This window comes from Plecotus auritus, assembly GCF_963455305.1.
Source record: "Plecotus auritus genome assembly, chromosome: 13".
NCBI lineage: Eukaryota > Metazoa > Chordata > Mammalia > Chiroptera > Vespertilionidae > Plecotus > Plecotus auritus.
Window position 1 is genome coordinate 13,194,733 of NC_137779.1, and position 13,552 is coordinate 13,208,284.

Sequence of the window (13,552 nt, forward strand, 5' to 3'; positions counted from 1 at the left end):
CAGCTTTTTAAAATTATATATGTGTGTGTATATATATATATATATATATATATATATATATATATGTTTATTGATTTCAGAGAGAAAAGAAGAGGGAAAGAGAGGAACATCAATGATGAGAATCATTGATCAGCTGCCTTCTGCATGCCCCATGCTGGAGATCGAGCCCACAACCCAGGCATGTGCCCCGACCAGGAATCGAACTGTGACCTGGTTCATAGGTCAACACTCAACCACTGAGTTATGCTAGCCGGGCAAGTCACAGCTTTTTATAGTTTTCCATCCAGAACCTTAAAACTTTGGGAATCTAACACTGCTGATAGTCTGCAATTAAGGAAACTAGATCCAATATCCTACTGCCATCACTAGAACTCAAAAATGTTGGACATTGAAGGAGTCAGTGCTCTTGTCTGCATTTGAGGAGGGAGGGCACTGATAAAACAGGTGGAGAAGAGTGAAATATATGTAGTGTTTGTGGTATTCCAGATAGGTCTCAACTCTGCCCGATCCAGTGGTGTGGTGACAGAGGGACCCACGGGATTTTTTTTTTTCTCCATTTAAATTATTGTTGAGCCCTGGCCAATTTGGCTCAGTGGATAGAGTGTCGGCCTGCGGACTGGAGGGTCCCGGGTTCGATTCCGGCCAAGGGCACATGCCTAGGTTGCAGGCTCGATCCCCAGTAGGGGTTGTGCAGGAGGCAGCCAATCAGTGATTCTCATCATTGATGTTTCTGTCTATTTCCCTTCCTCTCTAAAATCAATAAAAATATATTTTAAAAAATTATTGTTGAAAGTATTATATATATCTTCTTTCCCCCCCCCCCATTGACCTCTCCCTGGCTACTCACCTCCCACCCATTTTTTAAAAATTTACTTTAGAGCCTGGTCATTGTGGCTCAACGGGTTGAGTGTCTGATTTTGAAGAAAAATGTCCTTCCAAGAGTTTTAGGACTAGTAGCTCCTCTTCCAACTGCGTCATTCTTTTGCAAGGGTCCTTCACACTTGAGTGTGAACTAGCGAGGCTGTGGGTCTGGAGCTGCACTGAGTGAAGGGGCTCAAATCCCTCCCTGCCCGTTCTACCTCTCAGACCAGAAATCCCTCCCTGCCCGTTCTACCTCTCAGACCAGAAATCCCTCCCTGCCCATTCTACCTCCCAGACCAGAACCATGTCCCATGGTTGCAGAGCAAGAATGCTCCCCCAGCCCTGACCGGTTTGGCTCAGTGGATAGAGCGTCGGCCTGCGGACTCAAGGGTCCCAGGTTCGATTCCAGTCAAGGGCATGTACCTTGGTTGCGGGCACATCCCCAGTAGGGAATGTGCAGGAGGCAGCTGATCGATGTTTCTCTCTCATCGATGTTTCCATCTCTCTATCCCTCTCCCTTCCTCTCTGTAAAAAATCAATAAAATATATTTAAAAAAAAAAAAGGATGCTCCCCCCAAAGTCCCTTTGCTAACACCCTCCCCTCTCTGTGCCCAGAAGTTTGGGCTCATCTTTAGAGATCAGAAGCTGCCAGACAGGAGAAGGCTGCCAAGTGCGGTCCACCTTCAGACCTTTACTCTTCCTGGGATGCTGTTTTTCCAAATTTTCCCACGCTGGCCCCCAAATGTCACCCTTGATAGAAATTCATCCCCCCCTCCAGCTTCACCTCCTCACCTCCACACAGTCGCACCACCTGCTTTCTTTTTCTTTTTTAATATATTTTTATTGATTTCAGAGAGGAAGGGAGAGGGAGAGTTAGAAGCATCAATGATGATAATTATTGATCGGCTGCCTCCTGCACACCCCACACAGGGAATAGAACCCTCACCTCCTGGTTCATAAGTCAACATTCAACTACTGAGCCACGCCGGCCGGGCCCTGCTTTATTTATTTTTAAATATATTTTATTGATTTTCTACAGAGAGGAAGGGAGAGGGATAGAGAGAAACATCGATGAGAGAGAAACATTGATCAGCTGCCTCCTGCACACCTCCCACTGGGGACGTGTCCGCAACTAAGGTACATGCCCTTGACGGGAATCGAACCTGGGACCCTTCAGTCTGCAGGCCGACGCTCTATCCACTGAGCCAAACCGGTTAGGGCCTGCTTTATTTTCTTGATAGCATTTACCACTTCACAAAACGATACTGTCTTCCCTTCTAGAGTGTAAGCCCTCTGCTCCCCCGGGTTCCAGAATTACCCACGACTGCGCGGTCCTGTTAGCAAAGCGCTAGCACCTGGCGCCTCCGCTCCCGCGGGGCACCCTACCCCTAACACGGACGCCTCCTGCAGCGCTGCTGCCCCCTGGCGGCCAAACGGCGTCACTGCTCTAGCCTCCCACACAGACACCAAGACACCGCATTGGATCCCTGTCCGCTTTATTACCCTGGGCCGCAGACGAGGGCGTGGTCAGGAGGTGGGCGGAACGTTGGGGGGGGGTCCCAACGAGCTGGTGGGCGGGATCTAGAGGGAATGGCCAGTAAGAGAAGGGCTTGCTGTTCAGAGACTGGGGTGGGCGCGTTCCAGAGCTAGGGGGCGTGGCCCCCCGTGCGCTGGCCGGTGGGCGGGGCCTCGGCGGGTCAGGCGGCACTCGCGGGGTCTACATGCCCCGGACCACTCCGTTGGTCTCCAGGTCTGTGAGGTTGCCCCGCAAGTTCTGCTCCTCCTCGAAAGCCTTGAACAGTGCATTGAAGTTGCCGGCTCCAAAACCCTGCAGCAGGAGAGAGGAGGTGAGTTGCGAGTCCAGAAAGCCAACCAGGCTAACCTGCATGCCCCTCGGGCTTGCTGGGAACAGGCGCCACCTACCTGGTGGTTGTGGCGCTGAATGACTTCCAGGAAGAGTGTGGGCCGGTCCTGCATGGGCTTGGTGAAGATCTGTAAGAGGTAGCCGTTCTCGTCGTAGTCCACCAGGATTTTCAGCTCCTAAATTGGAGATAGAGGGCGGGATTACGGGGAGGCCCACCTGCTCCTCTAGCCTGGCATCCTGGAAATTCCTTAGAAAGTCCATATAGGAAGGGGCTCCTGCACCCCCTAAGCCAAGAAAAGACCTGTGTCTCCAACAGTTCCAGACAGCTCAAAATAGATCCTCTCAAAATAAATAAATAAGTAAAAGCTAAAGAGATCCCCAATTGCATCCTGGCTGGCCTGGACCACCTAGTAGCCTCCACAGAGTTCTCCCTGCTTCTGCTTTTGCCTCTGTACAATCCATCTTCCACACAGACAGGGAGTTAGACGTGCACTGACCACCAGGGGGCGGGGCAGAACATGGCCAGCGTCGGAGAGTGGCACTGGCAATGGGCGTTGCCGGCCGGGTGGGCCCCAACCAGAGAGGACCAACCAGAGCGGGACCGTGGCGGGATGGTGGAGCAGGTGAGCTGGCGGTACCAGGCCAAGGCGGGTGCGAAGGGAGGCCCCGGCCAGCAGCTGGCAGCTGCTAGGGATCCTACCCGTGCATGAATTTTGTGCACTGGGCCTCTAGTATATTACTAAAATGATTAGAAACCCCCCCAAAAAGCTACTATGATTTTAGGCCACAGAAGGACAAAATCCAAAGTCCTAAATAGCCTGCCCCTCTGACCTAGGCCGTTCGTCCTTTCATCACTCTAGTCTGTCTGTTCCTCAGGCACTCGGAGCTAGCTCCTGCCTCAGGACCTTTGCACTGCTGTTCCCTCTGCCAGGATGGCTCTCGCCCCGCCTTTCACATGGCCAACCCCTTCTCAGCACCTAGATTTCACGGAGATGGCACGTCCTCAGAGAAGCTTTCCCTGACTACCTCCTGACGTGGCCCCAGGTCACGCTCTGTCATAGGCTATTCTAACTTTCTGTACAGTCCCGACTCTCTCGCTCTCTGATGGTGTTCGTGCTATGTACTTGTCACCTGTTTCCCCACCAGAATGCGAGTCCCATGACAGCAGGGGCCTGGTCTGGCTTCCCCCTGTGTCTGGGTGCCTGGGGCAGGGGAGGGCTTTGGACAATATTTGTGAGGTGGGATGGAACTCGACGCGCTCTCCCAGCTGACGACTCCAGCCTCACCTCCAGGGCATCCAGGCTCTCCTTCACCCGGATCTTGGCCGACTTGAGCTTCTCCCGCAGTTGTTTGTAATACGTGGACGGAACATCCAGGAACTCCATGCCTCTCTCTCTCAAGTGGCGAATCTGTTTCGGAACAGGGTCAAGGTCAGCCTCCTCTGCCATGCTCAACATCCCTAGCCAGGTGGAGGTGCTGGCCAGGAGGAGGCAGGGTCCCTGTCCTAGCTCCCCCAAACGGCCCGGATGTGCTGTGACCCCGTCCCCTTCCTCCTCGGGGGCGTGTGGCTCCCCTTCGAAGAGCAGCAATCACGGTGTGCCAGCTCCAGCACTTCCTAAGCACTGCCTCGTTACGTCCTTACATGGTCTCCTGAGGCACTTGGAGGATATTGTCCCCATTTCATAGCTGGGGAAACCAAGGCATTGAGAGACTAAGTATCTATTCTCAACATCATCACCAGAGTGCCTTTATTAAAATGCCGGCCATGTCACTGCTCTGCGTACCCCACGGGGGTGTCCCATCTCAGAGTGGAAGTCCTCACCATCCGCCCCCCCTCCAGCGTGCTAACCTTGGCTCCTGCCCCTCTCTCCTTTGCTCATTCTGTTCCATCCACAGGATCTTGCTGTTCCTCCAGCCTTCCTCTGCCCTGGCTGTCCCTTCTGCCCGGGGTGCTTTCCCCCAGATAGTCACGTGCTTCTTCCCAATCTGGCCCTTCCAACTCTGCATTCTCAAATGTCTCCTTCTCAGGGAGGCCTTTCGTGACCACCCTGTTTAAATGGTGGTGCCCTACACCCTCCCTCTCCCACTGCCTTGCTGTATTTTCCTCCAGAGCGCTCACTGCCTTCTAACGCGTGCATTTGACTTGTTTTGTTTTCTGCCTCCATAGATGGGTCCCAAGTACCTAAAACAGCACCCGGCACATAGTCAGCCCTCAATAAACATTGAGTAAGTGAATGAATGAATGAATGAAGTTGCCAGGGTCACGCAGTGAATTCTTGGTTGGGCTGGGATTGAATGGGATGGGCCAGGCTCTTGACCACTCTGCCACATACAGCCATAGAAGGAATAGGGATAGAGACCAACCAAAGGACTTGTCTGCATGCATATAAGCCTAACCAGTGGACACAGACAACAGGTGGGTGAGGGCATGAGTGGGGAGGTGGGGGGGCAATGGGGGGATAAGGACACATATGTAACACCTTAATCAATAAAGAAATTTTTAAAAATAAAATAAAATAAAAAGAAGGAATAGGGAGGGCCCAGTCTCCCCAGCGGCTGGAGCCATAGACTCAGGACATTTAATTTGGCTCAAAGGACCTAATCCATCTGGACCTGATATCCTCATTTCCAAGGTGAGACAACGAAAGCTCAGAGAGGGAGGTTGAATCCCGCAGAGAAACACAGCAAGTCCCTGGCAGAACTGGGAAGAGAACGCAGGCTTCCTGTTAACTCCGGCACCTGCTGTTCCTGAAGCCCAGAATGTGGTTCTGAAGAGAGATGAACTCTGCGGATTGAGAATGTGCCTGCACACGAGGGGCAGGGACCAGCAGGGGCCCCGTCAGCCCTCGTGGCCGGTGAATTGGGGGCTGCACTGCCCGCCCCCCCACCCCGCTTTTCCTTTTTGCAGGGATTGGCCCTGGAGCTGAGTCGGAGGTGGATCAGGGCCAGGGATGGGCCTCTCACCGCTGTGATGATGTCTTGGGTCTTGAGAGCGATGTGCTGGACCCCCGCGCCCCCGTTGTAGTCCACGTATTCCTGCGGGAGGGCAACAAGGACACCCCTGTCATTGGCCCCGTCACCACCAGGGCCCTCACACCTCTCCCCTGCGTTCTTCTCCCCCAGTCTGGCCCCACCTGGATCTGGGACTTCTTCCTGCCCGGCGCTGGCTCGTTAATGGGCATCTTGATGGATTCCTCGTAATTGGCCACCACGATGGAGCGCAGAGAGCTGTACTCCGTGTGCACCTGCGTGTCGTCCACAGACCAGAAGCGGTGGAACTGCAGGTTATTCAGGTACCTGCGGGTGGCCGGGAGGGCACGTCGGCTCTGGGACGGGCCCCGGGCCCCTATCCCCGCTTCCAGAATCTGTTCCCTGAGCACACTCTGAGAAGGAGCGCCGTTCCCGTCACACACATCACAGATTTGCACCTTTATCCTGACCGTTTCCCGTCGGGCGGGAGTACAGTCTTGTAACCAGATCCTTATGGTAAAGCAGTGCCTCCACAGCAAGTGCTTTGAGCAGGGGCCCTTGCTCCTAATTTGCACAAGGGTGCTGCTTGGGTGGAGGCAGGCTTCCTCCCAGCCTCCACTTTGGGCCTTAAATCCTCTGGTCTCCATGGGACGGTTTTACAGGGAACAAGCCTCAAGCGAACTTCCTACCCCCTGGTGCTCTGGGGCCCACGCTGGTGTCCTGGGACAAGGACATGGGGGCATGGGTCTTTGTGGGGAGGGCCTGGGCCAGGGACTCACCAATCTGAGGCGGACAGCATCTCCTGATCGGGCTGGTTCCCTACGATGTGGTCGATGACCTGGAGGTTGCTCTGGGGCCTGGGAGAGGGACTTGGTTAAGGGCTGAAAGTCACTCCCTAAATCTGCTCTCTTTCCCTCTGGCTCCTCAGCGACTATAACAGCTCCCTGTTGCATGGCACCTACTACAGGCATCTTATTTGTGTCGGTTCACACGCCCTTACTAGCCCCATTTTACAGGTGAAGAAACTGAGGTGCAGAGAAGTAAAGTGACTTGCCAAAGTTAAGTAGCTGTGAAGTGACAGAGCTGGGATTTGAACCCAGGCAGGCTGGTTCCAGAGCCTGTGTTCTTAGGCTCTGTGCTGCCTCTCCAAGCCACACATGGGGGCCCTCAGGAGCTCCCCAGCGGGCTCGCAACGCTCCACCTCTGCAGAGAAGCCCAGAGGAGGGGAGCATTGTCTCTCTCCCCACCCCCTACCCCCCCCCCCCGCGCTGCGCCCCGCCCCACCCCAGGAGCACTCACAGCTTGGAGAGTGTGGGGTCCCTGTTTGTCGTGGGCTCGAACCCAGGCAGGAAGAAGCCGGTGTAGTTCATCTTCTCCACCAGGGTGTGTGTCGTGTCCCCATACTACGGGCGGAAAACAGGCTGGCTGGGCCCCTGCGCTCCCTTCCCCGCTGGGGCCAGGCCGAGTTTCATGGCGCCAACACAGCCCTGGGTCCCAGCCGGGACGGATCCTAACCTGCTGTGTGATCTTGGGCAAGTCAGGTCCCCTTTCTGAAATGACTTGCCATCTGTCATTTGGGAATTTCTTTGACTCTGTGTGTCCCACAGACCAGAGGTTCTGCGAGGGCAGGGACCCTTGCTCAACGCCGTGTCGTCAGCACCTAGGTCAGTGCCTGGTGCCATAAAAAGATGTGACTAAGTGAAGAATGACGAGGGCGTTGGATCAGACCACACCTAAGGCGCTGTCGATCGGAACCATCTTTAAGGTGTATTTAATCTTGAGAAGGTAGGGCTGTGGTTGTCTGTGTGACGATAACACAGGTGCGAAACACACTTGGTGATCTTTGCTTGAGTGTCTGTGCGAGCCACCGTTGTGCTAAGTGCTGTACACGTGTGACCTCATTTGACCTTGACCCTAGGAGGCTTACAGGTGAAGAAACTGAGGCACACACAGGTTAAGTAGTGCGTCTCAGATCACACAGAGTCCAACTCCAGTCCTTGCTCGTTTAAATGTGGTCACAGAGAGGTGAAGTGATTTGCCCAAAGTCACACAGCTAGCGCAGGGGTGTGGCTTCCCAGACCCTACCTGAAGCTCCCATCCCCATGATGTCACCCCCTGGAGAGGAAGGGAAGTGTGTGGGGGGATGGGGGAGGCAGGTAGCGCTCATCGGCCTCTGCACCTGGGCAGGCATTACAGGTGATCAGACTCCGGGGAGAAGGCTGTGCTTTGAAACGCTGGGGGCATGAGGAGTCTGGGCGGGGGCGGGGCATCCCGGCATCTTAGTGGGTGCGGATGGCCGGAGGGGGGCACCGAAGTTTACTCACCGTCTGCAGCACAGCAAACTTCACCTTCCCAAACTTGTCTTGCTCCACCCAGGGCTCCCGGATGATTTTGGCGCCCCGTTGCCGGGCTTTCTGCAGGGGAGATGGGCCGGGGGAGGTGGTGAGGGCTGGACCCTCCGGGAGCCCTTGCAGGCTGCTCCTGCTGGATTACCTCTGCGGGGTCCAGCCCCGGGCAAGAACCCTGGCCAGCTTCTGCACTTGGCCCTGGTACCCATGCCTCATGCCCATTTGGCAGATTGGGAAACAGAGGCCCAGGCCCAGAGTTGATTCTATGGGAGACAAACCCATTTGGGGGTGGGGGTCTGTCTGCCTCTCCTAACTCACTCGGTGGCCCTTTCCCCTCTCCAGTCCTCCCTTTCCCCATCTGTAAAAAGGGGGGTTCCATAAGAAGAATTTGAGCTGGCATTAACTGAGCACCGATGATGTGTCAGACCTCTGCCTTACACACATAATTCATATATGTATGTAGCAAAACCTACCTTACTACGTGTCTATGCTTGTCACATGTGAGGCACTGCTGTAGGTATTAACCCAGGGGTGGGCAAACTTTTTGACTCGAGGGCCACAATGGGTTCTTAAACTGGACCGGAGGGCCGAAACAAAAGCATGGATGGAGTGTTTGTGTGAACTAATAGAAATTCAAAGTAAAGGAGCGGAGGGGAGAGCAAGAGAACCCTCTGCTCTTTTGGCTCCGCGGGCCGGATAGAACAGCCGAACGGGCCGGATCCGGCCTGCGGGCCGTAGTTTGCCCACGGCTGTACTAACCTCTTTCATCCTCACAGTGACATTATATGAAAGATACTCTTATTGTCTCCATTTTATAGGTGAGGAAATTGAGGCACAGAGAAGTTAAGCCACTTGCCCGAGCTCACACAGCAAGTAAGATTCAGGCCCAGGCAGTCTGCCTCTGCGATCTGGGATCTGAACCTCTAAACTGTCTCTCGAGTGAAGGGTTTGGTCTAGAGTCGTACTCAAGAAATGGCCACTGTGCCTGGCCGGTGTGGCTCGACCTATGAACCAGAGGTCACGGTTCGATTCCCGGTCAGGCCACATGCCCAGGTTGCAGGCTCAGTCCTCAGTGTGGGGCGTGCAGGAGGCAGCCAATCAATGATTCTCTCTCATCATTGATGTTTCTATCTCTCTCCCTCTCCCTTCCTCTCTGGAATCGATTAAAAAAAAAGAAAGAAGGAAATGGTCACTGTGATCTCATTGCCCCTTTGAGAGCTCAGTGAGGTAGGGGTGCTGTGGTTACCCTCATTTTATGGTTGTGGAAACTGAGGCTCAGAGAGAGGACACGCGGTTGGGTCAGAGCGTCACTGGAAGTCAAGCGTGTGTCCCTCAACACAGCAGTGTCCTTCAGCCCTGACTGACCCTGACGGACGGGGTCCCTGTGGGGACAGCGGGCAGGCGAGCCTGATTGCTCCGTCTCCACACCAGCGGCCTGGCCTCACCTGCACTATGTAGTCACAGTCTTCCACCTCGAATGCGATGTCCTTCACTCCGTCCCCGTGTTTCACCAGGTGATCGCCCATCTCTGTGGCCGGCAGGGGTGGAGGTGGTGTTGGAGTCACGGCCCCCTCACCGGTACTCCCAGCCTGCTGGGCTCCATCTCCTTCTAGGCTGAGGCCCCCTCCCTGAACCCTGACCCCACCCATGATACCAGGTCTCCAGCCCCTGGCACCTCGAACCCCGGGGGTCCCCTCACCTTTGTTCCAGGGGTTGAGAGCGGAGGAGAAAACAAACACAATCTAGGACACAGAGGAGCAGGCGGGTGAGCTGTGGCCCTGGGGACCCCCACCCCTCCTCCCTGCTCGCCACTGACACCCTGGTGGGGGCAAAAGGAACCAGAGTGAGTAGCCCCCCAGCCAGGGCCCGGCCCTGGTTGCAGTCCCTGCTGCCTTAGTGTGTCCCTTGGTCCTGAAGGACTGGGGGCTTCCCGTGTGCCAGCCACCCCTGGGACAGCTGCTGAGGCCTCGTGGGCTCAGTCTTCTCGCTCTGATGCCTGAGGCCTCTGCCAGTTTTTCCTGAACATCCGTGAGGCCCGCATCGGAGAAGGAGGTGAAACTAAGAAGGTCCCTGTTGCGTGTGGTACCGAGGTGCCTGGTGGAGGGGTCAGGGCGGGGTGGGGGTGGGAGGCTGCACGCAGCTCATGCTCCCCTCGCCATGCCAGGCACCCAGGAAGAGGCCTGGGTCTGCTTGGAGAAAGGGCCTCGGTCTACCTCACCCAAAGGCGCGCGAGTCTCGGGGAGCTCAGAGAGCAGCAGGAAGAGGGGGTGGGTCTCCTGGTGAGTGGTGGTCCTGCGGGGGGACTCACCTGCCCTTGTTTGACCACGTGGCTGACCACCTCCCTGGACCCGGTCTCCAGGCCCTTGTAGGCGAGCGGCTTAAAGCCCATCTTGCTGCAGTAGAAGGACGCAGCCTGCATCACAGAGCAACTGTGAGGGCCCAGGGGCCACCTTGGGGGCCCACGAGAGCTCCATTCCCCTCCGCTGCTCGGCCCCCTGGCCCCAGGGCAGAGGCCCTCCTGGGGAGAAAGGCTGCCCTCTGACCCCTCCTGACCTCAGATAAGATTCCTGCTGGGGTCCGGCCCTGAACCCTGACTGTGTAAATAGGACCCAGAGTATCTGTCCTTCCAGCCAGTCCCAGCACTGGCCCTGATCCTCCCCTCCCGGGGCCAATCACAGGCTCAGCTGGAGTCCCCCCGGGTCCCCGAGGCCCTCCCGCCCGCCCTCTGCCCACTCCGGTACCTCGCCCAGGCCTCTACCTGCTTGGCATTGCCAACCCAGAAGGTCACAGAGTGGAAGTGGAGGAATCGGCCTCTCTCGGGCTGAGAAGGAGAGAGGGGGTGAGACTGAATGCCTGGAGGTGGGTCACCTCCCTGGTCCGACCCCTTGACCCCCACCCTTGCCAAGATGCAAAGCAGGTTTCTCATGCAGAACTTGGGCTCCTGGGGGGCCAGGATTGGGAAGCCCCTCAGGAGGCCTGCCCAGCTTTCACAGAGGGAAACAGCTGGATGCTACAGCAGCACAGATTTCAGTTGGACCTTAGGAAGAACTTCCAGGCAGGATTAAGAGATTGACAGGAACTTAAGAAGAGGCAGACATTTTTCTTAGGAAGAGTCTGTGGTTGAGTCCAGCACAGTCTGAGGGCCAGAGGTGACCTTGAGTGTGCATCCTGGGCATCACAAACCCGTCTACTTATTCCTCTTCTTTTTTTCAACCCTCACCCGAGGATATTTTTTCCATTGATTTTTATTTTTGTTATTTTTTTAAATATATTTTTTATTGATTTCAGAGAGAAAGGGAGAGGAATAGAGAGATAGAAACATCAGTGATAAGAGAGAATCATTGATTGGCTGCCTCCTGCACACCCCACACTGGGGATCGAGCCCGCAACCTGGGCATGTGCCCTGACCAGGAATCAAATCGTGACCCCCTGGTTCATAGGTCGATGCTCAATCACTGAGCCACGCCGGCCCTGGGCTCCATTGAGTTTTAGAGAAAGGGAGGGAAGAAGGTTGGTGGGGGAGAGAGAAAGAGAGAGAGAGAGAGAGAAGAACATCAATGTGTGAGAAACACATTGATTGGTTGCCTCCGCAAGCACCCTGACGGGGGCTGGGGATCTAACCTGCAACCCTTAGGTGCCTGGGCGGGTGCTCTAACCACTGAGCAACTAGCCAGGGCCTTATTCCTCTTCTGAGGTTTGCTGACACCCCAGTCTCCCCGGGCCCCGGTCCACATTTCCCCTTCTGCTTACCTTCTCTCCTTTGTTGGTGTAAGATGTCTAAGGAGAAAGAAAAGGACAGTAAGGCTCGGAAATTCAGCCACACAGTGTTTCTGGAAGTCTCCCTGCTGGTCGCGCCACCTGGGGAGGCTGCCATGGCCCTGGGCAGGCACTTACCATGATGGATCTTGGTCACGGCTTCCTGCTGGGAAGACTGGGACGAGAGGCCGGGAGGAGTGCTGGGCAGAGGTATTTAACACCCAGCAGGTCCCGCCTCTGGCCTCTTGGTCTTCCTGGGGGGCGAAGGGGAGGAGCTGATCCCAACCCTGGAAGCTCGTAGGCCTGGGAGCCTGCGATCCAGTGGCCTCCCTGGACAGGGCAGTGCAGTCAGGTCTGGAGAGGGGGAGTGACTGGCCCAGGGCCACTAGGCAGTGGCCAGGCAAGAAGCCAAGGGCACATTCTTTCTAGGACCACGGGCTTGGACTGTGATCTCTGCCCTCCAGAACCTAACGCTCAGAAGCCAAGGCCAGCTGGAGTGCAGTGCTGGCCCCAGAATTCTTGTTCAGGGAGAGTGGGAGGGGGGACCAGGAACTAGTCTTGAAGCCCCATTTGCATGACAAACGTGGGGTTCATATTCGGGTAAAAGGGTTACATCTATTGGATTCCATAGTGGTTAGAGGCCCGGGTGTGGGGTTCAAACCCTGGAGCTGCTGCATCCTGTGTGACTGACGGAAGACACCAAGCCCCCCTGAGCCTCAGTCTCCCCATCTGTAAAAGGAGAGCATTAACGGTGTGGTGGGGATGAAGTGCGATAGAGCCCACGTCTTTGGCAGGAGAACCTGGTGCACAGTAGGGGCTTTGTTAATGGTGGTTATGATTAGTTATGTTTCTTTGGAGTTTGGGGGCTGATGGAGAATGGGGTGGGGCCTTGGTGTGGCCACAGCCTGAGTCTGCGGATAGAGGTTATGGCTCTGCCCCTGGCGCAGGTTCTCAGTATCTCCAGGTGGTGGGGAGGCCTCGCTTTCCCGGAGGATGGAGTGTGAGTGGCTGAGCCCTCTCTGCAGGGAACCGACTTTATGAACTCTCTGGGGGACGTTTCCAAGGCGTTGCCTGGAAACGCTTTTTCCAGCCCTGACACCGACCGACTTTGTCCATGACTGGGCTACGACTCTTGCCTTTTGGCTTCCAAAAGGTCCTACATCAGTCTTCACAAAAACACTCAGAGAAACAGATCATCCTGGCTGGTAATGACCTCAAGGATCACCTGGCACAACGTTCCGATGTTCCAGATGAGAAAAACCGACAAATAGCGAGCAAGTGCTGGGCTCCTCCCCCGAGCTCCGGGCCTGGTGAGAACAGAGGTCCAAGGTCCAGCCTGTGTGCTCCTGATGTGGGAGCCCATCCCACCGCCAGACACCTCCTCCCTTCCTTTCTCGGTTTTCTTCTGTTGTTGTTATTTTTAAAATCTTCAGCCAAGGATATTTTTTTCCCCATCGATTTCTTTTTAGGGAGAGTGAAAGGGAAGGGGAGAGACAGAGAGAGAAACCTCAATGTGAGAGAGACACATCCATGGGTTGCCTCCCGCACGTTCCCAACTGATCAGCCCAATCGACCAGGGCCAGGGATTGAGCCTGCAACTGAGGAACGTGCCCTTGACCGGAATCGAACCCAAGACCCTTCAGTCCGTAGGCAGAAGCTCCAACCACTGAGCCAAATCGGCTAAGGCCCTTTCTCTGTTTGCTGGGCAGAGCTGGAAGCAGGCAAGGTGGTCCCTCCTCCTTACTCTGCCCCT

The 13,552-nt window shown here is 55.5% G+C and overlaps 1 protein-coding gene across 5 annotated transcripts; it reads right to left on the bottom strand.

Moving 5' to 3' along the window:
* Nucleotides 1-1,693: 1,693 nt before the first annotated feature.
* On the bottom strand, nt 1,694-12,808 carry HPD (4-hydroxyphenylpyruvate dioxygenase). 5 transcript variants are annotated; one of them, XM_080649521.1, is made up of 15 exons: nt 11,938-12,808; nt 11,794-11,820; nt 10,802-10,864; nt 10,352-10,456; nt 9,743-9,785; nt 9,489-9,571; nt 8,020-8,109; nt 6,995-7,098; nt 6,475-6,552; nt 5,860-5,970; nt 5,690-5,761; nt 5,339-5,493; nt 4,012-4,134; nt 2,785-2,901; nt 1,694-2,689 (listed from the first exon to the last, which is right to left on the bottom strand). In XM_080649521.1, the coding sequence occupies exons 1-15, from the start codon at nt 11,938-11,940 to the stop codon at nt 2,559-2,561; spliced, it is 1,305 nt and encodes a 434-aa protein (XP_080505647.1). In that variant the 5' UTR covers nt 11,941-12,808; the 3' UTR covers nt 1,694-2,558. The 5 variants fall into 5 exon arrangements, 4 of the variants coding, with proteins under 4 accessions (XP_080505647.1, XP_080505648.1, XP_080505646.1 ...); XM_080649522.1 differs by having other exon boundaries at nt 5,339-5,426; nt 5,860-6,022; XM_080649520.1 differs by having other exon boundaries at nt 5,339-5,510; nt 5,860-6,022.
* Between the last annotated feature and the right edge of the window lie 744 nt (nt 12,809-13,552).